Source organism: Peromyscus eremicus, chromosome 10 (assembly GCF_949786415.1).
Source record: "Peromyscus eremicus chromosome 10, PerEre_H2_v1, whole genome shotgun sequence".
Classification (NCBI taxonomy): domain Eukaryota; kingdom Metazoa; phylum Chordata; class Mammalia; order Rodentia; family Cricetidae; genus Peromyscus; species Peromyscus eremicus.
Genome location: NC_081426.1, coordinates 96665359 through 96691176, shown reverse-complemented (window position 1 = coordinate 96691176; position 25818 = coordinate 96665359). Strand labels below are relative to the sequence as shown.

At 50.2% G+C, this 25818-nt stretch overlaps 3 protein-coding genes and 1 long non-coding RNA gene across 5 annotated transcripts in view; 2 read left to right on the top strand and 2 right to left on the bottom strand.

Moving 5' to 3' along the window:
* The first annotated feature begins 652 nt into the window (after nt 1–652).
* On the top strand, nt 653–8760 carry Slc49a3 (solute carrier family 49 member 3). Its single transcript, XM_059274946.1, has 10 exons — nt 653–1191; nt 3783–3941; nt 4188–4401; nt 4588–4664; nt 5124–5261; nt 5346–5462; nt 5871–6023; nt 6287–6444; nt 6743–6852; nt 7587–8760. The coding sequence occupies exons 1-10, from the start codon at nt 1054–1056 to the stop codon at nt 7868–7870; spliced, it is 1548 nt and encodes a 515-aa protein (XP_059130929.1). The 5' UTR covers nt 653–1053; the 3' UTR covers nt 7871–8760.
* LOC131920537 (uncharacterized) lies at nt 8304–13829 on the bottom strand. The gene is made up of 3 exons (XR_009381698.1): nt 13760–13829; nt 11890–12132; nt 8304–8460 (listed from the first exon to the last, which is right to left on the bottom strand). It is a non-coding gene; the product is annotated as an uncharacterized LOC131920537 (long non-coding RNA).
* Nucleotides 13830–15666: 1837 nt separating this feature from the next.
* Atp5me (ATP synthase membrane subunit e) lies at nt 15667–16804 on the top strand. Of its 2 annotated transcripts, none has more exons than XM_059275352.1 (4): nt 15667–15786; nt 16018–16072; nt 16273–16371; nt 16719–16804. In XM_059275352.1, exons 1-4 carry the CDS (start codon nt 15751–15753, stop codon nt 16742–16744), a joined length of 216 nt encoding a protein of 71 aa, XP_059131335.1. In that variant the 5' UTR covers nt 15667–15750; the 3' UTR covers nt 16745–16804. The 2 variants fall into 2 exon arrangements, with proteins under 2 accessions (XP_059131335.1, XP_059131334.1); XM_059275351.1 differs by having other exon boundaries at nt 15680–15813.
* A 1660-nt stretch (nt 16805–18464) lies between these two features.
* Nucleotides 18465–25818, bottom strand: part of Pde6b (phosphodiesterase 6B) — a 43570-nt gene continuing 36216 nt past the window's right edge. Inside the window, exons 12-22 of the mRNA XM_059275350.1 lie at nt 25424–25570; nt 24467–24574; nt 24119–24228; nt 23832–23919; nt 23309–23409; nt 23100–23207; nt 22700–22763; nt 22412–22486; nt 20667–20750; nt 19264–19420; nt 18465–18526 (exon numbers count right to left, since the gene is read on the bottom strand). Coding sequence (XP_059131333.1) covers nt 18465–18526; nt 19264–19420; nt 20667–20750; nt 22412–22486; nt 22700–22763; nt 23100–23207; nt 23309–23409; nt 23832–23919; nt 24119–24228; nt 24467–24574; nt 25424–25570 — 1104 coding nt within the window. The remainder of the gene's footprint in view (nt 18527–19263; nt 19421–20666; nt 20751–22411; nt 22487–22699; nt 22764–23099; nt 23208–23308; nt 23410–23831; nt 23920–24118; nt 24229–24466; nt 24575–25423; nt 25571–25818) is intronic.

Below are 25818 nucleotides of genomic sequence, written 5' to 3'. Positions count from 1 at the left end.
CATACAATAGGCTTGTTCAAACCTGTATGGTTGACAGGTGGTACCATCCAATATTGAATATAAACAACAGGAATACTGGAAAATGGAGGCTCACCTAGGCTACACAAGTGAGACTCTGGCTCAGAAACCAAATCCCTAAGCCCCAGGAATGTACAAAAAGGAGTAGTAATCTTGAGGGCAAGACCATAGGAATGTGTTTGAAGCAGAAAAAGCCTCCTCACTGAGAGAAATCCACCTCCTGCCCCTGCCTGGCCAGTCCCCCCTATTCCTCTACAATACGGCCTATTCCTGCCCCAACAGCTCTTCATTCCTTCTCTAGTCTGAGCAGGAACTTGGCCCACTGGTCTTCTCTTGAACCAGCCTGGCCAAACACAGTGGCAAGCGTTGGATGACTCCTGTCAGCTGCTTTAGTACAGAGTCAGGTGACTCCTATCTTCTTGGCCAGGCCTCTCCTTTCTAATCACAGAAAGCAACTACCCCTACCTACTCAGCCCAGCTGTTTCCCAGGTGCAAAGGCAATTTAAAGAGAGACTTGAGTGGGGTTGGAGGCTGCCTACCCGCAGGCAGGGGTGGTGGAGCCAGGCTCAGCCTTTTCTCGCCCTCCACCCCTCCCCTTCCTCCTCTAGGAGGAGTCTAGTGAGTGTCCGGGATTGGAGGCTTTGGGAAACTGATCCAACTCTCCTCCTCCTCGTTGGCCTCGGGCCTTCCGTGGCTGTTGCTTAGGAAGTCAAGAATTTTGGGGGACCTTTCAAGAAATGCAGACTTCGCTGAAGTAGAGACCCCTTTCTGGCACCTACCACTGCGGATGAAGTTCCCGGTGCAGGCCACACAGGCTGTGGTAAAATTAGCTCTTAAGCGAATTTTTATCCCTCCGGTTTCCACCTTGGCCTCTGTCAGAGAGTAACCCTGGCTTCTCCCACCCAATTTTTCCTTCGGGGCGGGGACTAACCAAGTCATTCCGCCCGGCCCTGCTCCTAGGACGTCGTACCCACGCGCCGCGCATTGCCGTGAAATGCATTCGGGCGGACTGCAGACACTGGGGTGTTCGGGACTATGGGGGACAGGCCGGAAGCCTGGGACAGGCCGGGAACATCTGGGACCGCCGGAGACGAGGTGCCTGGACCCCGTGCCTATGCGCGCCGCTGGGTCTTCTTGCTGGTGGTCAGCCTTCTGAGCTGCTCCAACGCGATGGTACTCGGGCGCTGGAACAGGCGGGGTGGGCGGGGCGGGGTCTTTCCAGCAGCCCCAGAGCCAGTTAGTTTCTGCTTCTTCACGGGAACCCACCTTCTTTCTAGCTCAAGAGGTTGTAAAAGAAGGGGCAAGTGCCTGTTCCGCCTGTGAGGGACCAGTCGGGGTGACAGGTCTGTTAGTCTCAAGAGTCTCAGCCCTGCAACTTGTTGCTTCCTCACACTCTCCCTAGCCCCCCAATGCTATTGTCAGGGGCCCACAGACCCTCCCTCTTTATCCCTTCAGGCACATGTGGACTGCAAGTGATCCATCCTTCCTAGGCACAGGTCCACATGAGCCTGGGTGAAGGGAGAGTGTGGAGCTGTTACCACCTGCCGCTCAGAAACAGCCAAGTGCGCCTCTGTGATGCTAGGTCTCCCTAATACGTGGGAAGGAACTTTGGGTCACATGTGGCCATTTAGCTGAACAGGTAGCATTTGGGCCATGCAGCTATGAGTTGTAACAAATACAGCTCAGAGAGTGCCAAGCCAGTGGGACCATGAGGAAGTACAACCCTCAGTGTAGATGGTGTCCAGGGCACCATGGATTCAGCTACCCACTGGCACTCCTTGTGAACCAGCAATAGGTTGGTTCCCATGGCCTTTTCTTTTTTCCTGCTGTGTTAGTTGTGAAGAAACAGCTTTGTTACCTGCTGTGGGCCTGGAATACACTAACTGTAGCAAAATCAGAAACGTTTCTCCTGGTAGCTGCCTTTGCTAGCTGGGACTTCCCTGCTATGGCTTGGCTCACAGGTCCCCTTTCTAGAATTTGGAAACATAACTGGTTTGGGATAGTTGTCTCAGGACACATGCAGGAATCTACTTGAATCTCACCTTCTGTAGATTTATAAAGTGCTGGAACACTTGGGTGGTGTCCTGCTGTCCTATGGAGCAAACAGAATATCACCCTGATACTACAAATTGTCATGATCCTGGCTGAGTCCTCATTGTGACCAGTGGGCTTCATGTTCAGTCATGCTTCCTGGAGTCCTTGCTCATTTGTCTGTAGCTGGTGACTGGGCTCCAGGGTTCTGAGAGAACAGCCTGAAAACATGCTGTGAGACCAAGAGATGGCCCTGTGTTTTGCATGGGAAGGAGATCAGGGGGTGAGCCAGGACACGGCTGAGAGCTGGTTGAAAGTATTCTTGTACAGTAGGTGAGATGGATGGATTTTTTTCTCACCATATCTGTTGCCTTACACATGCTAGAGATATCTCTGCCTTTTATATGTGGGCCACAGCTCTAGGAGGAGCAAGGACAAACCTGTGAGACTTCAAGATGGGTTGTTTTTTTTGCTCAGCACAGAAGGTTCTGTAAACATACCTGGTCCCTGTCAGCTCTATGAGGCCAGGCAGGAGGCAACTAGGCCTGCATGGGGTGCTTTCTAAGCCTGGGATATCTATTCCTTGTATTGTCCTCTGAGAAAAAAAGAGAAGGAAATGCAGCTGTTGCCCAACCTTGGTGTTTCCCAAGGCTTTGTGGGAAGCCTGATACTCTGTTCAGTTATGGAGGGTGTGGCCTGGACCTCTGTCATCTGAGTAGGGTTCATCAGGAACTTTGATTTGGGACACACCCTTGTTAGGCCACATATCTGTTCTTTCTACTGGTCTAAGCTTAGGTGACCCTTCTCTCCAGTCAGCTCCCCTTACTTCCTCCAGGAAAACTTTCTCCACTTTGCAGTCTTCTAATTTTGGGCTTCAGAGTCCCTGTGCTTTGCAATGCCTAGGACAGGAGGATGTTGTGCAGAGAGAGATGGTATTGATTTCATCCCATCCCTAAGGAAGTCCTGGGCTCTGGACTCTTCTGTCTTGGCTCTCTTTGGCCCCCTCCTTGGTCCTCATGCATATCATGAGCCCCTAAGGCATCATTTAGCTATGTCTGGATGTCTGGCATGGAGTGTCCACCATGCACCAGGCCTAAGTCTCCCCAAAATGTGTTCCTTGTCCATCTTGTCTCAGCACATTGGTCAATTATGAAATTTGGAACCATGGCTACCGTATACCCTCACTCCCATATCTCCCCCTCCTGCCCTATGTGCTCCAATACTACTTCCTTAAGTGCTATGACCTGCTCAATGTTCAGGATAGTCAACCCACTGAGTTTCTGGCTTCACTGTCTCTCAATACTTACAGCCAAATCTCAACTGCCCATTTCCCTCTTTCCACCACCTTCAACAGAGTGCCTTCCAGGCAGTGGGCACTATCCCCACTGATTGCCTTTAGCCTTCTCAGAGAATCAGACCAATTCTGATGAGGTTAATGGTCCTTCAGACTCTGGCCAGGTTTTTGGCTTCTATATCTGCCTCCAGGCTGGTTCATGGTCCACTGCTGGGCAGGCTGTAGGCCATGCCTGGCTGCTTTCCTGGTTTGTAACAGGGTGCTTCTCTAGCGGGGTGACCCAAAGTTTCTATTAGGTTGTGTCCTCATAGCCTTTACAGGCATGCTCACACCCCTTCTCCTACCCTGAGCTAGCCAAATGGGGATCATAGACTTCAACCAAAGCAGAGCTGGCTAGGTGGTGTCTGCGACCCACAGCTGACTTAAGTGTATCCCATAGCTATGGCTCAGCTTTGCACCTGTAGCAGACACCATCGCACAGCACTTCTTCCTGTCCATGGAGCAAGTCAACTGGCTGTCACTAGTCTACCTTGTGGTATCCATCCCATTTGGCATGGCAGCCATCTGGGTTCTGGACTCTGTTGGGCTCCGTGGAGCGGTAAGTCAGATCTCATCCCATACCTGTATGAGGTGGTGGGGAGGACCCTTTGACTTTGGGTGCAGAAGCCTGGTCTCCTCTCCAGATTAGAGTCCACCAGCCCTTCTAGCTCAGCTCCCCAGGCAAAGCAGCTGGGGAGGGCAGGTAGATATTGGGGTATCCCTATAAGCTAGGGATAGGCATCTGGAGATGTAGGTGTGGAGGGTCTAGACTGGCATGTAGTCTTTTGACTGTCCATTCCTGCAGACTGTCCTGGGTGCGTGGTTGAATTTTGCTGGGAGTTTGCTACGTGCTGTGCCCTGCTTGGATGTCAGGATCCCCAATCCCTTTGCCTTCTTCATGAGTGGCCAGAGCCTCTGTGCCGTGGCCCAGACCCTGGTCATCTCTTCTCCAGCCAAGCTGGCTGCCTTATGGTTTCCAGAGCACCAGCGAGCCACAGCTAACATGATCGGCACTATGTGTGAGTCCTGGGGCGGGACTTCTGCAACCTGGGCTCAGCTCACAGACCCTGCTGGATGTGTGTCCTCTGCTCTCCTCTGCTCTCCAGCTTGGGCCAAGGCCAAGGTGCCTGAACCAGGAAGGATTCCCCCAAGGACTGGGGTGAGGCCTGCCACAGCTGAGCTTATATAACTGTTTTTCTACCCAGCAAATCCTCTGGGCATCCTTGTGGCAAATGTACTGTCTCCTGCCCTGGTCAAGAAGGCAGAGGACATCCCCATGATGGTGAGGAGCTCATGATGATCTTACATGTGGCATGTATGCTGTGAGAGCTTGAGCATGTACATATACTTGTGTACAGTACATATGGGAGTTATACTGGTATGTGATCGATGCACATACACATATATCTGGTGTATACACATGTTTGTTGGTATGGCATACTTAGGTGTGTTAGCATGATCTGCTTCTTACGTGGGAATAAGTCTGGAGCCTTGGGAGGTTGGGCTGGTGTTACCAAGGAGGGATTCATCCTTGAGTGTTATTCTGAAAGCTAGGTTCTACATGAAGCCATGAAGAACAGCCAAGGGTTGAGTGGCACAGTCCCCCAAAGGAGTTGGTTGGGTTTACTGACTGGAGATTAAAGGCAGGTGGCAGCTGGTAAGGTGGACAGAGCAGACTGACATGTGTGGGGGCAACATGTGTCAGTGTGGTTTCTTTGTGACACTCAGAATCTCTCCCCAGCTTGGCATCTACATTGTTCCTGCTGCCCTTGCCTGTCTCTTGGCCACTGCCTGCCTCTGGGAGAGTGTGCCTCCTACCCCGCCATCTGCAGGGGCTGCCAGCTCTACTTCAGAGAGTTTCTTCCACGGCCTCAAACTGGTGGGTTGTGTGGATTCTGGGGGCAGGAAAGCTGTCGTCAGAAGCCTGCTTGGGCTCCTGAGTTGAGGGCTATTTTCTCTCTAGCTCATACAGAATAAGGCCTATGTCATCCTGGCCATATGCTTTGGTGGTGGCATTGGTATCTTCTCCAGCTTCTCAGCCCTCCTGGAACAGATCCTTTGTGCCAATGGCTACTCCAATGTAAGTAGTAGCCCTGCCTTTGGAGTGGGCTCTGCCTCTGCCAGAGTTACCTTCTGTTCCTGAGCACTCAGTTCACCACTGACAAGGATGAAATCAACATCCTCTCATGGAGGTGATAGTCATGGCTGCTTATACATCCCCAGGTCATGGCCTCTGCCTCCTGACACAGTGGTGGGCATAGGTCTCTCATGGGCCATAGGCATGCACCCAGGGTCTATGGGGTGTCTGTGGTGATACCTCTTTCCATTGCATAAAATCCATTCTAGGAGGCAGCTTGACAGGGCTGTCTAGACTGGTCCTCTGGAACTGCCCTGGTGGTGATGACATATGGACGTATGGTGATGACATAAGGAGCCCTGTTGGCTCCCTGCCTCCTGATGGTTCTAAGTTTGCCCTCCCTACTTCCAGGAGTTCTCAGGCCTCTGTGGGGCTCTCTTCATCGTGTTTGGGATTTTGGGGGCACTGCTTCTAGGCCTATATGTGGATCGGACCAAGCATTTCACTGAGGCCACCAAGATAGGCCTCTGTCTGACTTCCATGACCTTCGTGGCCTTTGCTCTGGTGAGACTCATCAGGAACAAACACTACCTACCCAGGATGGAGGGATAGTATGGCAGGCGGGTGGGTGAGGGACAGGGGGGACAGTGGTGGCTTTCCCACAGCTAATGCCTCAGTGTCAAACCTGGCTTCTGCCTGAGGGTAACCCCAGGTAGGACTGGCTTCACTGCCACATTCCATGTCATTCAGTCTAGGAACTCATGGGGGAGGTGGCATGACTCACTGCCATCCTGGTTCCATTCTTCTCTACCCTTTGTTGATGCCAGGTGTCCCAGCTACGGGGACAGACCTTTGCGTTGGCTGCCATCTGCTCCCTCCTTGGGCTCTTTGGCTTCTCAGTGGCACCTGTGGTCATGGAGCTGGCTGTTGAATGCTCGTTTCCTGTGGGTGAAGGTGCCTCTGCTGGCTTGATTTTTGTCCTGGGGTGAGTATCCTTCCTTCTGCATTGGCCACTTCTCCCAGGACATGGATCTTACGGATCCTGGGCCATGGCTCCTGATCCATGAAGCTAGGAACCTGCTTGCTCTGGCCAGAGATAAGCCTGTACTGAATACTTGCTGTGTACAAGCCTGTGCCACTACAGGGCCAGTGTGGACGGAGACAGCGAACTGCCTCAGGAGCGACAAGAGTTGTAGCGGTGGGCATAGATGTGTTCCCTTCCCAAGATGCAATGTGGTGTGTAGAGAGTTTTGCTGCCCAGGCTGAGGGTCCTTTGTATCTAGGCAGGCCGAGGGTGTGCTCATCATGCTTCTGCTGACAGCACTGACTGTGCGGCGAACAGGTCCATCCTTTTCTACCTGTCAGCAGGGTGAGGAGCCTCTAGACTGGACAGGTGAGTGTGCCCAGGCTTTGGCCCTAGAGAGCTAAGACCTGACCAGAAAGATAGGGTATTAGGAGGCCTGGCCCAGTTGAGGATCTTGATTCTTATTGCTCTTTACTCCCCCTAGGCAGGCACCAGTTGATGTGGGTATAAAGTAGTATGGTCAGATGCCTGGTCTCTGCTTGTGGGTGTAGCCCAAAGACCCTGACAAAAATCCAGCATCAGTATCCCTACCCCCTTGTGACATGTTTCAAAATCCAGGAAAATAGAGACTGAGATCTTAGACAGAAAGGGGGCAGAGATCTTGGAGTAAAAAGGAAAGAAAGAGACAAAGACAGAAATAGAAATACAGAGGAATATAAAAATTTACATAGAAATACAGAGACAGAAACAGACAGGGACATAGAGAGTCTACCAAGACAGATGGAGGGGTGTAGGTCAGAGACAGACAGAGATATGAAAGATACAAAGAGACAGGAAGATTGAGAGAGACCGATTTAGATATGAGAATGGGTAAAGATCAGTAGTAGTACACCCATGTCCGCATAACTTGCGATTCCCCACTGTTGGGTCTGGGAACATCCTGAGGGTTACTGAGGGCTGAGGCCAAGACTGTTTCCAGACCTCTCTGTGGTCACAGTCACTAGGGTCAGCTGGGTCAGGTCTACCAAGACTTGGCTATGGTGGGAGTTGGGGACTCTGCCTGCCTGGGCAGTTGAAGGACAGACCTGTGCTTGTGTCCTTAGAGTCTCTGCTGCTGCTGGCTGGCCTGTGTACGCTTCTCACCTGTGTCTTGGTGCTCTTCTTCAACACTCCATATCGGCGCCTGGAGGCTGAGTCTGGAGGACCCACTTCATCCAGGATGTGTGCCAGAGAGCCAAAGATAATAAGCCCCACCCAAGTGCCACCCCTTGAGACTCGTGGCTTAACATCTCCAGCTGGGGCCTTGCAGGAAGCTCCTGACCCTGCTTCTCTCTTCAAAGGACACTCAGAATGGGCAGAGACATCTAGTAAAGCAGAGGCTTGCTAGGGTCTCTTTGACTGTGCCAGCCACGCTAAGAGTTCAGACAGGGATACAAAGTCCTTAGCATACCTAGAGCATGATGGGATGGCCTTTTGGTCCTCAGATAGACAATGCTTGATTAAAAATAACTGCTGTTGTATGGGTACTGGTCAGTTAGGGTGGACTCTGGCCGAGGCAGACTTGTGGTGGCTGCTCAGGGAGGGCCTGTTCATGGGGAGAGGGAGTGAGTGGGTGATTACTGGTAGGAGACTGAGGGAGTTCTGAGGGCTATGGCATGGCCAGTCTGAGGTGGACAGGTGTAGGAAGATTTTGTCTCAACTGTATGACCAGATAGCCTGATTCTAGGATAGCACAGAGGGCAGAGAGCTGGTCTGAGCAGAGCAGGGAGCAGAAGGATCTCTGGTGGATACATTCCCTCCAATGAACACTCATAGGCAAGTTTGTGTGTCTAACTTTATTGAACTGGCTGCAGCTTGCAGCCTGAAGGATGGAGAAGCCCATGCTGCTTCCTCCGCATGGGTGGGCCTGTGGCTCAGCACTTTGTAGTCTAGATTGCCAGCCACATCAATGAAGGCAAACTCCAGCATTTGATTCACCTGAGAATGAGCCCAAGATAGGTAGGGTATTGGTGGGTATGTCAAGTTGTTGGGTGGTGGGAGGGAGAGAGACCAGGTTCCTGGGTTCCAGCCCAGACACAGTAAATGACAGGCACTAAACTCCATTCAGTGGGCTTCTGATTCTTGTTTGTTTTGTTTTGTTTTGTTGGTTTTTCGAGGCAGGGTTTCTCTATGTAGTTTTGCGCCTTTCCTGGAACTCACTTGGTAGCCCAGGCTGGCCTCGGACTCACAGAGATCCACCTGGCTCTGCCTCCCGAGTGCTGGGACTAAAGGCGTGCGCCACCACCGCCCGGCCTCTGATTCTTGTTTGACCTGTTCAGCGGTGGAGAGGGGCAGAGTGCCAAGGGCCAAGACAGGGGAGGGGCTGGGGATGTATGCTAGGGTCAGAAGAGGGGTGGAGGAGGGGATGGAATACTGGGAGTACTGTGATTGTGATGGTACAGAGTACATGTTATAGACAAGCTGGGACCTAGACCTTATTCCTGCCTCCTAGTCTGCTGCCTCTGTTATTGAGCTAGCTAGCAGTAGGGTGGTGGTATATCCTTTAGAAGAATGTTGCCCCTAGCTGCCCTCTGATATACTTGGGATTGTAGAAGCCATAGGGATGGGGTTGGGGGTTAGGCAAGCCTCATTTGCAGTCATCTTGTTGTCTTGGAACATCAGTGGACCTTTGATGCTGAGAGTGGAAAAGGGACTGATTAGCTGCTCTGAGGAAGAGTGGAAAGTTCCTACTTGTGGCTCCTCTTGTGGGAGGCCTGAAGATAGTCTGATGTGTACATCCTGCCCACCTGTCATCAAAGCCCAAGTGCCTAATGGTCCCCTGGTGCCCATCATGACTCACAGCAGGTTCCTGATGGAGTAAGAGGCAAATGCCTGGGACAACAGAACGTTCCCTTCCCCTGGTGCTTCCTGTGAGGAAGCCATCCATGGAAGGCTTAAGACAGCGATGGATGGATGGATGATGACTCCCTGGGTAATGAAGGCCCAATGGCAGGAATGACCTTTCTCTTAGTTATTCCAAATTACTCTGCTCTTAAGGTCTCAGGGTGGCTATTTGAGGCCCTAGAGTTAGAGTTCAAGAGGGGCTGGTGAGGTAGGCTCAGGCCCAGGCACTATGTCTCTTTTTTAGGATAGATATTCTCCAGACCCTAAGCCAGATTTATTCCTTGTGGCGCTGCCACTGCCATCAAGGTTGAGCATCTTGAAGGCATTTAGGATGGTCTCTGTATTTGTGCCTGCTCACAAAAAGGCTTTTAGAGTTCTGTCTTGTCCTAGAGCATCAAGTGCTTAGTCTTGCTGTGCTGTCTGGGGAGTCTTTCCTATTCCTGGGCCCCAAGAACCTCTGTTGATCCACATGGGTAGCTCTGGCTTCCGTTTGAGAGCCAGGGCTCTGAGACCACAGAGTCTACAGATATCTAGATAGATGGGAGATGTGTTGGGATTCATAGAGCTTGGGGATTCCTGAGAGAGGTTTCTCAAGAGATGTCCCCTAGGACAGCTCAGACTTCTATCTGCCATTTAGTATGAGGTAGGCTGAGGGCTGCCATCCCAGGGGGACTGAACAACTGCAGTGTGAGCCTGGGTAGCTTGGCAGTGACACAGATAACGCCTTCCCCTAGCCCAGTCACCAGGAGGCTTTGTTCTGCCAAGGAGGCCTCATGCCATGTTAATACCCAAAGGTCCTGGGGTCTGGGCCATCCTAGGCACCTATGTAAAATATCTGGAGGGTTGTTTTTTTTTTTAATTTTAAAAACATATCTGGAGTTTTAAATGTTAGGAACCAAACACTGGCAGGTGGCTGAGCTCAGGGCTGTCCCAGGACAGAGCTCACTGTTTATCTCACAAATATGTTCAGGATGTTGGGCGGTGGTGGCGCATGCCTTTAATCTCAGCACTTGGGAGGCAGAGCCAGGAGGATCTCTGTGAGTTCAAGGCCAGCCTGGTCTACAGAGTGAGATCCAGGACAGTCACCAAAATTACACAGAGAAACCCTGTCTCGAAAACAAACAAACAAACAAAAAACCCAAACAACAACAACAAACTAAATATGTTCAGGAACATGATGAAGTTGATGGAACCCTGAGGATTCCTTGAGTATGGCATTCACCTTGTCCTCAACATTAGTTTTGTCTGTTGTAAGCGTGGACAGGGATGAGGTGTTGGCCTGGGCTGCACTGTCATTCTCAACCCCCTCTGTCCTTCATACTGGCAGGTAACCCCACAGGACAGCCTACATCTGCCATTCACAGGGTGATTCCAGAAGAGTGCTGAGCACATGTAGACAAAGGACAGAGGAGACATAAGATGGAGCCCTTTGGCCGGGCGGTGGTGGTGCACACCTTTAATCCCAGCACTCGGGAGTCAGAGGCAGTCGGATCTCTGTGAGTTCGAGGCCAGCCTGGTCTACAGAGCGAGCTCCAGGAAAGGCACAAAGCTACACAGAGAAACCCTGTCTCGAAAAACAAAAAAACAAAAAACAAAAAGATGGAGCCCTTTGGCTCAAGTGTGGGGAATACAGGCTGGAGTCAACCAGTTCACTTCAAATCTCAGGTCACCATCTTCTGCGGAGGAGAGGACAAAGTTGAGGACTGATTTCTGTTCTCAAATAATGGGGAAGGTGGGCACTAGAGAACCCCCATCCCAGGTAAAATGTAACTGCCTTTCCCAGCTTCCAAGGTAGGACCACAAGCCTCCTGCCCCCCACTACAGGAGTGTCTCATGGTAGGCCACTGAGACAGGGAGGGTTAAGTGCTAACTGAAGTGGCTTGAAGAAAGTGGGGGAAGAGATGGCATCTGGTTCTGAGATGATGAATAGGCCTACCCATACATATCCACTTCCAAGCCCACAAGGGGAGCCTAAGGGTAGAGTGAAGTTATGGGGAAGGGATAGGGCTGGATGTCACTCACTAGGTTGCCTCCCCAGTGCCTGCCTCAAACCCATTCCAGGTTTTTCTAAAAACTCTGGACACCCTCTGCCAGCTCTGAACAAACCAGGACCTTGAGTAGCTACCCTGAGACCCTGAGAGCAAAGTTCTTTAGAATAACTAAGGGAAACTAAACAAACTTAGAGGTGGCCATAACAACCCCAAAATATGACTGTGTGTGTCAGCGTTTAGAGGCAATGTCCTTGCTATACTTGAGGGAGAGATCACACCTACTCAGGGAAGTGTGAATGTCCTATAGGTCCGCTTTGTCAATGCAGCTGACTCTCTTCTTGTCCATGAGCGTGAAGGCCTAGGAGTTAATGCCAGGCTTGTTGCTCTGCTGCTGCTGGACCATCTTTGCCCAACTCCTACACTTACCTTCACACCTGGCTCTGCTCCATCAAAGGGACAGGTACTCTGAGGCCACACGTGTCCTCCTGTACCAACTGTGTGAGGGGCTCCCAAGGAGCAAAGGCAGACTCACCTCCTAGAACTTCCAGATTTGGGTCTGCTCAAAATTGGAGAAGACATTAGAGGGTGCTCTCTGAGTATGCGGTGCCATTTTCCTTCTCGGTCTTCCTGCTGGCTTGAGAAGCAGAACTGCCAAGGATGAGGGCCTTGAGGCAACTGGAGGAACACTCAGGGACATCCCATGATTTGGGAGACTTAAGTCACGTGATGGGGGCTGGATGGAACTGAAGGGTTCAAGCAGCCACCATGTCCAATCCTAGAGGGATCCAGGGTAAATGGATTCCAAAGATGGACTCATGCCTGGCATTCAGTTTTCTGAAGGCCCAGACCCTCCCTCATTCTTTCCAGTTTGTCACCATGGCAACTGTGGGGCATGTATCTCTACACCCATACCATTGTGTATGTTCACATGAGCATACACCAGAGTCCCATGTGTAAGCGCATGCATACACACACTTGGATGCCCCTGTTCAACACCTCCCTGGCTGCCTGCTCACCATGCCTGAGTCTTTCCTGCCCAGGATCCAGCTCCTGCTTGTCTTAAGATGCTGCCTGGCCCCATAGAATAGCTCAGACTTTGGTTTTCACTTCCTGCAAGGACAGGCTGAGGACTGCCATCCCAAAGAACTGGACAACTGCAGAGTGAGCCTAAGTAGCCTGGTGGTAATTCACACACCCCTTCTCTTAGCCCAGGCACCAGGAGGTTTTATTCTGCCAAAGATTCTACATCTCCAGGACCTTGTGCCACATCATTGGCCAAAGCCTGAGGGTCTGAGTCATCCTAGGTAACTGAGCTCTGCCAGTGCAGCAGAAACTATTAGGTGCTGAGGATAGCAATACCTTTTCAAGACCAGCAGAGGTGCTGTGAATGGCTCTGGCCCAAGAGTTTGTTTTGCTTTGTGTGTATCAGGCACTTTCACAGCACTACTTTTACTTCCTGATTAACTGGCAAACCCAGGACCCATTCTGATGCCACTACTGGCAGCTCCATAACTGGGTGGTGGGCAATAACATTTCTGAGTTGGAAGAGTCTTGGAGATTGTTAGACTGACTGTAATGGAGTCATTCTTGCCATGGCCCTCAGGCTTCCCCTTATTCCCTCATCTGTCAGGCAAAGATCAGGGAAGCAATATGGCTTGTACTCAGTCCTTGATGCCAGAAAATGAATGTGGTGAGAGTAAGGGCAGGAGATACAGGAGTGGGCCTGCAGGCTGTATGGGATGAGGAAGTCCAGCAAGTAGAACAAAGTGAGCAGATGAGATCCCCACAGTCCCATGCTTTGGAGGCCTAAGCCAGATAGGGGCAACAGAAAGCAGGACCTCAGCAGCCACAGATGGCACAAGTGGGAATGGAGTGTGCATCTGATAGCTGGGCAACCCTACCCTGGTACATTTCTAAACTGTGACATCTTCTACAGTGCATTGTCAGAGGTCCTGTCCTGTCCCTCAAGACTCAGTCACAGAAGCTCCCTCCCAGATGCTACCTCAGACCTCGAGGGGGAATTACCAGAGGTGGGAGTTTGTTCAGGTGTGGGAATGGTAGCTGAGAGTAAAGGGCCTCGGTTGGACTTAGCCCAGCTGCAGGGGTGGTAAGCTCTGGATTTGAGAGGGCCACAAGACCCCAGGGAGGATCTTGGCTGAGCCCGAGCACAGCACTAAAGATAGCACATTGGGAATATTTGGATTCTGCACACAGCTGTCTCCAACAGGTGCAGAATCCTCCCAGTGGTGTCCTGAGCTATGTGGGAACTTAACCACTTCTGCTGCCCCCAAAATGACCCTGAGCCAAAGCAGAGTCCTAGTCATTTGTGTGTGTGCTATGCCAGTGTGTGTATTGTGTGCCTCTTCTGCCTCTACTCCTGAATGTTGCTTCTCTGCACTCACCTCTCAACCCACACTCCTCTTGGGCCCAGAGAGACGTTCAGTTCTGGAAGCCTGAGCTGCTGAGGAGTCTGATTTAAGATCTACTGAGGGAAACCTGTTCGGTCACTTAAGGTTATCTAACCAGTTGCTTAAGAGCAGGAAAGGGAGGGGGTTCAGTGTACAGATGGCCACGAGGGGTAAGGAAGTTTATTTGGTGGCTTGTAGGTCAGTATGGCTTTGCAGCTTCCTCAGGGAGCAATGGTTCAGAAGAAGGGCAGGAGCCTGCCTTTCTCACTCAGGCTCAGGTAGGGATGGGGGTGGAGAACTAAAGATCAGATTTACCAAGGGCAAGAAATGAGTATGTGGTGCACCTGTGGCATATGGTCTGGGTATTTCTGTTCCCAGCTTAAAGAACTTTCTAGGATTCCAGCAGAGGAGGCCCAGGGACTTGGACTCCAGACCAAATGTAGGCACAGTTCCAGGCCTCAGGGCAGTGGCTCCTCTTCTGACTGTCCAGGATAGCCCCTTTACCCTTCCCAGGATTTCTCTCTTCAGGATAGCTGGACACCTATTACAGCTCTGGGGTTTTTCATTGCTGCATTGTATTCACTTTATATCCATAGTTACATTCTCTTTACAAATACGGATTTAATGAAGAGTCAGGGAAAGATGCCCCATCCCAATGGACTGTGTACCTTTCCAACCAAGCCCTGGTGCAATGCAAAACTGAGGAGGCTGATTCAAAGTCAGCCTTAGGGAGATGTCAAGTCACTACTGGGCATTGGAGGGGGAGCGGGTAAAGCCATCCAGTGGATGGCTACAACCTTGCCATGCCTGACTTCCTTGGAGACTGCATGCCAATAGCAGACACAGCTGGTAATCAGCTGGACAACCTCAGTCTAGGCCAGTGGCTCTCAACCCTCCTATTGCCGCGAGCGTTCATGTTGTGGTGAACCCCCCAACCCCAACCACAAAACTGTTTCCATTGCTACTTCATAACTGTAACTTTGCTACTGTTATGAATTGTAAATCTTTTTTGAGATAGAGGCTTGCCCAGGCATGGTGACCCACAGGTTGAGAACTGCTGGTCTAGGTGAACACGGCTGCTAGAGAGGCGCTCACCCTGGGGACAGTGCCTGTGGAAAACCAGTTTGGCAGTTTGGGTGCTTCATAGTCTGTCCCCACAAGGCCTGGTGAAGAGGGGTCATTAGGGCTCAGGGTTTGGGGTCCTGAGAGTGTGGGCTGGGAAACTCAGGGGTCAGCCCCGTTTGGATGGCCTTTACCAGTAAGATCTCAAAACCTAAGGTGGAAGCCAGAGCATCACACAACAAAGCTTTATTTATCCTCAGCGACTAAAGAAAAGGCAAGCTTACTGGCGCTTCACATGAGTATGCTGTCATCTTGAGCTGAAAATCGAGAAGGGACAGTCACATTATACACACTCGGGCTACCTGTGAGGACTTCAGGATTGCAGTTTAAAAAAAAAAAATCCAGAATCTAATTCCAAGAGAACCCAACTTTCGCTCTGAGCGAGACAACCCGGTTGCGCTGGCCAGAAGGCATATGCATCCAGGGCGGGCAGTTGCAGGAAAGGCTTAGAAGGCTGATATTTCAGGGAGGGCCAAGACAAGGTCTGTAATCTTGGCCCCACATTCAACGGCCGCCTTGGGCAGGTCTGCCGGGGGTGGGGTGGTGCTCGTCTGTTCCACGAGAGGAAGGGATTGTTTGCCTGCTCCAGTCCAGAGTAGGTGGGCGGCGGATTCCAGGACTGGTTGTTCATTACAAGCTTGTGCTGAAGTAATGTGGCCCCAAGTCTCCACCTTCCTGAGGTCGTCTTGCACACTCAGCCCAAAGACTTTGCACAGCCCGGAAGGAACGCGCCGCTACCCTCCGGTCACCAGGGGGCGCGTCTTCCCTAAGGCGCATGCGCCTTCCTGGCTTCAGGAGGAGGCCTGCGCTCTTGCTGTGTCTTCCGCCTCAGTTGAGCTTCCGGCGCGAAGGTCACGGACAAGATGGTTCCCCCAGTTCAGGTCTCTCCGCTCATCAAGGTGAACCCGCTTCACCGTCGCTGCACGGTGCTTAGAGCCCTTGCATGCCCCTTACCACTACCCTGACAGCGTGTCCTACCCTCGAGACTGCTGGCTGTGGTCTCAAGGCAGTCCTGGGCCTGGAGACCCTTGCACCCCCCCGCCCTGTTCCCCTCTACCCGTACTCCTCCATCTCCTATCTCCTCATCCTCAGGTAATGCGCCTTCTGCTCTAACGCTTCTTTCTCTGCAGCTCTGCCGATACTCAGCCCTGGTCCTCGGCATGGCCTACGGCGCCAAGCGCTATAGTGAGTTCAGGGACCGGGAGTGCGGGGGGGTTCGGGGTGAGAGAGCTGGCTGTGTGGGATTGCACGGGCCTGCAGCTCCTGGGGAGGGAGAAGACACTACGTCCACAGGGGCGCAGGTGGAAACAGCTACCCGGAGACTCCCGACTCGGCTTTTTCACGCATCATTTTTAGGGAAGAGGTTAATTGCTTCTGCTCCCCAGGTTACCTAAAACCCCGGGCAGAGGAGGAGAGGAGGGTGGCAGCGGAGGAAAAGAAGAGACTAGATGAGCTGAAACGGATTGAGAGAGAACTGGCAGAAGGTATGGTTTTTAGTCCCTCCCCCCACTTCCAGGTTTTCTGGAAGGAGACTGGGTGGCACATGTTTCCAGCGCTGTTCTCCGTGGAGCACAGTAGAATGTGTGGGCCATGCTGCTGCACTGCCTTCAGAGAGGCTGCTGCTGAGCGGACTCCCTGACCCTCTCTGTTGACGCAGATTCCAGTCAGATGGAGTGGGCAGTGGGGATGCAAGGGATGGTTTTAGTGACAAAGTTAGGTTCTCTTGGAATTAGATTCTGGATTTTTTTTTTTTTAAAAACTGCGATCCTGAAGTCCTCGCAGGTAGCCCAAATGTGTATAATGTGTGACACTGTCTCTTCTCGATTTTCAGCTCAAGATGACAGCATACTCAAGTGACGGGCCAGTGAGCTTGCCTTTTCTTTAGTCGCTGAGGATGAATAAAGCTTTGTTGTGTGATGCTCTGGCTTCCTCTCTTTACTGCCTTGGGTGTTTGCTTCTAGGCACCAACCAGCTCTGCAGTTGTTTCCTGACTTTTCACTGAGGGGGCAGTTCAAAGGAATTAGTGATCGTTACCCAGCACAGATACAAAGTGCAGCTCAGAAGCACTTGACAGGTACAGAAAGGTGCAGTAGTATGGCCAAGTTGGGGCTCCAATTCTTTTGGATGCCAAAGAAATAGAGTGGCTTAGCCTCCTGGTGCAGCTTGCTTTGCTCTGCCCTGAGCTGGTCTGCTTTTGTCAGAAGCTCAGGCCGTGTACAGGAGGGCAGGTGGGAGTTGATGCCTTCACAGTAACATGGGTCTTGGAAAGTGACCTAAAAGAAGTTGTCCCTCCATCTGTACCCACGGGCTCCTGTATGCCAACAGCTGGTGTGCTAGCTAGTTCTTTTCAACTTGACACAAACTAGTCACCTGGAAGAGGGAACCTCAATCGAGGGATTATTTAGCAGATTGACTTGTGGTTGTATCTGTGGGGTATTAATTGATGGTTGATGTGGGAGTGTCCAGCTCACTGCGGGTGGTACCACCCCTGGGCTGATGGTCCTGGGTTGTGTAAGTGAACAGTGTTCTTCCATGGTTCCTCTGCTCCTGCTTGAGTTCCTGTCCTGACTTTTTCTCAGTGATGGACTGTGATGGAGATGTGTAAACCAAATAAACCCTTAACCTCCCAAGTTGCTCTTGGTCATGGTTTATCACAGCAATCAAAAGCAAACCAGAAGTGTTACTGCTCCCTCAGTTTTATGCCTTGCGCACGTTTCCTGGGTTTAGAGCTTTTTTTTTTTTTGCTTCTAAAGTGAGTTGAGAGAAGCAGCATATGTATACTTCAAAGTCCTATATTTGGTTTTAGAGGCTGAGTGAAGAGCTGCTTTCCCCCTCCACTCCCCCAAATGGCATCCCACTGTCTGGGACATTAAATTTGCCCCCTCTCCCCGGTGCTGAAGGCAAACTGCTGGATGTATTCTCTTCCCAGGAGAACAAATTCTTTGGGATCCCAGGAGTTTGTTGCCTGCCAGATAGTGCATGTTTAAAAGGCTAGTCTTGTGAAGTCCACTGGACTTAGGCCTCAGCTCTGCCCTTCAGGCTTCCCTGCAGTGTCAACAGCTGCTTCCTTCACGAGGGTCCCACCCAGGCACTCGGTACAGGTTATTCCCATCAGGCCACTTCCGTTTGATCTCAGCTCTGCTCACAGCCTTGACCCAGCAGAGTCTCAATGAGTCAAATACGATGTGCTGTCAAATGATGTTAGCATGTGTAAAACTGGCAAGTTATTATTTTATTCTGACTCCCTGGGCATGATTTTACTTAAGCAGATGGAACTGAATACCTATATACACATATGTACAAGAGTAGAGCTCTGATTTCAGACACAATTCACAAATCCTTTGTAAAGACCTTTGTGGGAACTTTATCAAATCAGATAAATATGGGCTACGCTATTTAACAGTCATAGTTGGCTTTAATTTGAAAAAACAAAACACCTTTAAAATTTCAAAATATTCAAAGTTATATTTGATCTTTTTTTTTTTTTTTTCTGCTTCCTAATGTCTTACACCAAACTGTTATAGGCAGAGTCCATCTCCAGTGAGTGGCAGGAGGGGCCAGAAGTCACTACATAGTTTTACAGGATACAGCAGGTCGAGGACTTGGGTGCGGGACCACCATTGCAAATTTCTGTGCCCACTGCAAGAGAAGATAGACTATGAGTGGTCGGTTGTCTCCCTTCCATGCCGTGTCCTCGGCTAGCACCTGTAGGTTTTCCCTGCAGGGGTTGAACTAAGTCTGGCCAACCCAAGCCGATTATGCTGAGCCTTAGTGCCTGAGCCTCTGCGGTCACTGTGCCCTGATTACTTTCAGCCCTGACCTCCCGTGACCCAGAAGATGCCTTATTCAATGTGCTCACTCAGTGGCCTTGGAGAACCCCAGCTCCAGGGTAAACAAACCCTGCAAAAGGTAAGGTAATGTCACTGGGCTTCTGATCTGGGGTGCAGTGTGTTCAACTGAGTCACATGATACAGGTTAGCACTGTGCCACTTTAACTCTTGCTTAGCTCACTGATTTTGTTTTTGCCTTTTTGTGTTTTCTTCAGGTGTTCTCTTTTGTTTCTGAGGATAACTTTGGGGGGATCGCAGGCATGTGCTACCACACCTGGGAAGGAACTGCTACTTAGTGGGACAAAAGAACGGATAGGAGTTAAGTGAGCTTACTTCCCATGTATAGGAATATACTAGCATTCAGTCTCATCTGTTACCTACGTGGCAAGAGCTGCCATGTCCCTTGAAGGACAGGATAGATGGATAGGGCATTCTTTGGCTCCAGAGCCTCAGCTTCAGCTTAGGGCTTGGTGGTTTTCTGCCATATTGCAGCATTGACTTAGGGGTTGACTATGAGCCCATCCCAGCCCTCTGAGGGGCCCAGACCTTTCTTGGCTGCTATTCTGTCTTCTTCCTTCTTCTTTTCTTCCTCCAGGGCCTTGACTTTGGCCTCATACTCATCAGCTAATGCTTTCCACTCCTTTCGGTTATTTTGCAGTCGGTCAAACATGGGCAGGATCTCTTCGTGAAAACGAGAAAATTCCTAGAGGGAACTGAGAAGTCACTATACTGTTCTACTGCTCCTGGAGGGCTCAAATAGTAGCTCTTCAAGGTCTCAGGCTTCCCTATCACCAGACTCATTGGACTGAGGATGCTCTCATATCTGTGACCTGTTGTATTTTAAAAGTCATAAAGACAGTGAAGTAAGGCCTCACACTCCCTGGCATTATGCTTGTAAGATGGCTACTACTGATCCCCAGGTTACATGATCTGTGGCTTGCTAAAGGTCCAGCATGAGCTTGGTTCCCCCACCCTCAGCCTATTTCACTTGGGGCTGACCCCTAGGCAATGTCAACTATAGTTGATCAGCATAGGAAAGAACCACTGAAGTGTCCCCTTTCCAGGTAATCCCTAAGGAGGAGGACAGGATAGGAACTTGTGTGAGAAGGAGCTGTTGGGTATAAGTACTTATGATACAGTACTAGCAGGATGAGCATCCCAAGAATAGAGCAAAGAATGTCAGCTGCAGGGGGATTGGAAGCTTCAACAATCCCTATAGCTGCTTTCAGGTGATGTGGATGGACTGAGGAAGACAATGGGGACACCTCTTCCTGCTTGCCTGGCTGCTTAGGACTGATTTCACTTGGAATCACACAGCATCTACCTTACAATGTGGGATCTGTCAACACTGAGTACAACCAGAGAGGTGTGGAGCTGGGATGTCATGTGTATCACATGAGGACACTGTAGTCAGGCCTATCTTTTGAGTCTCTCCAAGTTTCTACCTTATGTCCTACAATCAAATAGCAGAATCCAAATCCTTGGCAGTATATTGGTGCCTGACCAGCTGGTGGAAACATGGCTGCTATCATGTTCTTCAGGTTGTATTGGGGTGTGCCAATGGAGACAGACACTCAGGTTTGCTTTCACATTTTCACAGATGCCTAGTAGGCAAGTCATTTTCCTGAAGACAGTGTGCCCGTTGTGGTAAAGTGGCACTCTGAGGTAGAGGTATTTAAAGTGGGACCTCAGGATGAGTAAGGACCTTCTAGAGGCATACTTGGTCCTTCTGAAGGACAGTTACACGTTTTGGGACAGACTAGTGGCTGGGCAGGTTGAGATGGGTGTTGTGATAGGGTAGATGTACAAGAGTAGTTGTACATCTTACCCTATCCGGTAAGGGTGGAGACCACACAAATGTCCCTGTACGGTCACTGCTGGGTCAGCCCATTCCTTACCCACTTTTGGCCAACCCACCCCAGCCAACACCGAACACCTCTGTTGCGCACCTTGTACACGAAAGTACATACAAAGTCGATGAAGCCGACTTGCAGCTTGGGGAGCTCAGCTGCCTTGTTCCGGTCCATCATGGGCTTGTGGAAGAAACACAGGCAAATGACATGGGTGCTGCCCCTCCCTATGAGACTGTTAGCTGGCAAAGGCCTCTCTCTTGCTGAGTCTGTACCTTGTCTAAAGCCTGCTCCAAACAGTTCTTCACATTAGTAAGCTGGGAGATAAAGTCTTTGCCTCCTTGTACCTCCCCAAGTGGTCAAAGCAAACTGATGTAGTTCCTAGTTCCTATGTGGATAGATGTCGTCCCTGGTGTTAGCAGTGGGCCTATCCCTAACAATAACAGCCTCAATGTCTATCTTGCCATGGACTGCTACCTCTACTCCTCCCCATTTCCCCTAGGGTTGCCCTTCTCAGAGTTACCCTCCCTGAACTGCCCTGCTGCTGCAGGCCGCAGAATATATCATAAGAACTCAGCTGGTTATGGCAAAGTCACTACCTGGAGGAATCAGGGAATTCCTCCAGAGGAAGCCAAATCCCAAGGAGTTTTTGGTGTTACTTGGCTTGTTATATATCAGCTGTCTTCTGCTATGAAAATCATGTGTGCCTTCATAGTTTTCCCAATTGACTTTTCCCTAGAAGGGCTAACAGTGTGGACTGATCACTCTCTGGACATACACATTCCAGGTATTTGGAGAACAGCCTCAGGAAAGGCTTTCTCTGGAATCAAGATATCTCCCTTAGCCACTTTCAAGGACTACAGAAAACACCGCCCAGGTGGGCGCCCAACTTCCGAGGATAACAATGATAACAGCCCACGTGCAAGTGTCCTGACTTAAATTCCACAAGGAGACACTGTCCAGGTGGGCCCCAACTTTCAAGGACTAACAGTGATAGCAGCCCACATTCAAGTCTCCTGACTTAAGGTAAATTCCACAAGGAGACACCGCCTAGGAAAGGTGGACATTAAGTAATAGCTTTACACAATTTAGCTTGGACCCTCCCTTTATATACCGGGACTTCCAGGGCACAGGATGGAGAAGAGAAAAGAGAATGGAAGAACTAGGTGAGTAAGAGCTTGAGAGAAACAAACTGAGATGGGGAAGAACTAGATTGAAGGGCTAGAAGAGAGGACTAGAGGAACGAGATGGAAGATTAGCAAGAGCCAGATGAGAGAGAAGGAGATGGGAGAGGAGCTGAAAGAGGAAAGAACTAGACAGATGGGAACATAGAAGGGACAGAACTAGATGAAGGAATTAAGATAGAACCTAGAGGGGACAGTAGATAAATAGAGAAATCAGGCAAGAAAGGAGCTAGACATGAGAGCAGAATAGAAGCTGTGTAGAGAGAGAACTGACTCAGAAGAATAAAGTGTATGGACTAAGGAGTTTCGTGTACATAGATTCATTTCATATCATCAAAGATTAATTATCAGCTGGTTGTAGATTCTTCCCGGACCCTGAGAGGGGACTATTGAGGGGCTGGACCCCCATAGTCTCCGATACCATGCCTAGTGTATGTACTGTGCGGCATAGGCCTTAGGGGTTCTTGTTTGTGAGCTACAATCTAGATCTTCCAATTTTTCATGACTTTTATTCTACAAGACGCCAAATTACCCATGCTCATGCCAAGGACCCCACAAATCAAGGTTAAAACTCCAGGACCTTAAAATCCTGGGGTCTAGAGCACTACCAAGTGTTCTAATTCACACATCAAGATGGAAGATTCTGAAAGCAACACTCACAATGGGCTGTTGATCCAAGACAGTCCTCTCCAAGTCTCCTTGTTCCCAGAACTCGGCAGCCACAAGAAGAGCAACCTGAGCACACACAAAGGTTATAGTGGGCTCTGTGTTCAGGAGCAGCGGACCCTCCCCTTGAAGCTCTGCAGGCAGTGTTCATATGGTGCCTCTCCCTGTTGTACCCAGACATTACTTCAAAAAATCAACACCATTTCCCTGTAGCTCCCTAGGTGAAGACCCAGGATGGCCTGTGAAGGGCTATTCTGCGTCCAGATGGTCATCAGTCCTGACCTTGCTCTGGACTTCCCAGGGCTTGGTTATAGCAGACAGGTCACATGCAGTCATCATCATGGCCCTGTGAACAGACAGAGCAGACTATATGTCCTTCTGAGAACAGAGAGAACACATTGTCTCAGCTTCTCTGAGACAATCCTGGGGAAGGTGCTAGTCCTGAGTCACCACCTTGTAGGTGAGGAAGTGGAACTGAGGATGAAGCAAGAAGTGATGATCAAGGGTCCTAAGGAAGGCTATCTGACTCTGAATTCTGTGCTGATGTCCATGAATCTCAGGACAGATTGATCCAGTGCCTTTGTTCAATTTAGAGAGAGCTAATCTTGTTTTGGAGTCTTCTATCCCTGGGGTTAGGGAGGTCTTGCAGGGCTAGTTGGTCAACGTTAGACCTATTACTTACATGACTATCTCTTTTCGTGTTGTCTCTAGGGATAAGTACTCGACCCAACTTTTCTTGTCTTCGTAGTTCTTAGACTCATCCACAATCTTCTGGAACATTGTTCTCTTCCTGGTCCCCGAAGGAGGGGAGGAGTAAGTGACAGATTGGTCATGGCTGTCTATGTCTGCTGAGGGCCCCACCCACACCTCCTGCCTCTGATGCATTCTTACTTGAAGTAGAGGGCCAGGTCAGTGGCAATGATAGCAATGTCCATGAGGTGGATCACATGTTCATGTTGCCGCCGGTTCAGGTTCTGGTAGATGTTCAGGCTCTGTGGGGACCGTCAGTTGGTGTTGGGTTGTGGCAGATGTTACCTGGGGTACCCTTGGTTTTGACTCTCAGGGCCTACTCTGTCTACTCCCTGCACTCTAACCTGGCCTTCACTTATGTGATCCCAGATCAGTCTTATGGCTACCTCTCCAAGCAAGGATAGCCATCCCTGTCCTCCCTTGGTGTCTATCCTCTGCCTGGGAGGGTTCCAAGTCAAATATCTTTTCCCATTTCCATGATCTATTGTATCCACTAGTGGCCATTCATGGCTACTGCCCCTTGAAAACAATTCTACCCCATGTGGGAGCATCTCTAGATGGGAGCCTCTCCAGTAGCACCTCACACTGATAAACTTGCTTCCCAGGGCCTCCTGCCTGTTTGCCACAGCCCAGAGGAGGACCCATCACCAAATCAGGAACAAACCTCCTCTGCCAACAGAAACTTCCCAAATTCCAGGTGGTGCCGTTCTAGAATTGAGGAGCCATGTAACTTGGCTAGAGGATTCTGGGATCTGTTGCATATTTTATTTAAAAAGAAGACACAACAAAAACAATGTTAGAAGGCAGTAGGATGAGGTCTGACCCACCTGGCACTGTGCCTTCAAGGTAGCCCCTCTCAGTACTGATTGCCAGACTGCAAAGACTGACCCTAACCATGTTTGATTTATGGTTTACCATGCCCACCACGAGCCTGCCCTCCCCACAGCCTACTTCATCTGGTACAGGTTGTTGGTGCCACGGTGGTCGATGTCGTGGCACAGGCCAGCTGTAACCATGGCAAAGGCCTCCAGGTCTGTGTAATAGCTCTTCAGTTTGCCTGTCTGTGGGGGAGAAGTCCAGTTCTGGGTCCTGCCACTGGCCCAGCTCTCTGGCTCCAGAAAGCAGAGGTTGAAGGAAATGCAGGGCTGGCCCAAACCCATTCTTTTGCCCACCCAAGTCCCCTCCACCCATTGCCAGGACTGGGCCAGCACAACGGGCACCCTTGGACCAGAAGGTAGTAGCTGTGGTCTTTGTTCCAGGCCCGTGAATCTTCTTACCCCATCCCATTTCCATACATACCATTAGTAGCGTAAACATGGTCTGGGCTACATTGAAGCCATGGCGCCAGTTGTGGTAGGTGATTCTTCGATAGGCTTTGCTGACAGAGAACAAGAACCGCACCAGGACCTGGGGGAGCAGAGGACATGTGGATGCTGGAAGCAACGTATGAGTCTACACAACACCACATGAGAATCTACCCAAGCCTTTCAAACTCTTGTAGTGGAGCTTGTCATACCCATTTTCCTACTTCTATCTTGTTGGCCTCAGAGCCCTTGTTCCTTGTTCCCCTTAGCCCCTTCCTGTTTGGGAAGGGCTCTCACACAGTAGAACTAAGAACAGCTCCAGCCATTGGAAATCTGTTGTCTCTATCTCCATGGCCCAGACCCATAATGGAAAGAGGACCCCTGGGATGTGGGATACTTTGAGAAACAAACAAAACAAAAAGAATAAAACAAAAACATTAGTTTTAGGGCTGAATGTTTGAATGGGTCAGATATGTGTCTGTGAGCAGGAAGGTAGAGCACCTAGACATTTTCTTCAAGAAAGAGAATATAGGCTAAGGGAGCTCTCTAATATTTTCATTATGATATTTAGGGTCAAATAAGTATTTGGAAATATTTTTATTCTGGTACTTTTTTTTATATAATTTTTTTTCTATTCTGTTTCCCTTAGAATTTAGTAAAAATTCTTTCTGAAATATCAGCCTGTCACTCTTGGTTTCTGGGGAACATGAAAGAGAGATTATTCATTCTTTATGTGGACTGTGGGGACACAGGTATGGAGGTGGATGCAAGACAGAGTGAGAAGCCCAGGGAAGGAGCAGAATCGTGGAGCTCTGAGCTGGAATAACCGTCCCTTACTCCCAGTGGTGATCTATGAGGGCTCTCACCACATGCCTTTCACCTCTTGGATCTGTAACCCTTAACCAACCCTCCACATCCTCTTTTTCTGGAACCTCCAACCATATCTCCCCACCTCCTGGGGAATCTGGAACTTTCGGACTACACCCAGCTCATAGTACATCTGGATTCCACATTTGACTAGCTCCAGCTCTGTACACTCCAGATCAGAGAAGTGGAACTCGTAGATGTCAAACTTGGTAGGCCCTGGAAGTTCTTCCTTCTGTAAGAGAGATTATAGGCTGAGGAAAGCAGACCTACCACACCCCCACTGGTTCTTAACCTTTTCTTTTTTTTTTCTGAACCCTTGTCCAGGCAGACACTCAGGTATCTCTGGTGATGTCTGCCTTCCAGTTACTCAAATTTATAGCTAGGTCACTCATATTTTCCCAACCTATCCTACTCTACTGTTTCCACCCACCAGGTGACTGGACTGTGAGAAGCTTGCCTGACTTGGTAGCAGTGATGTTG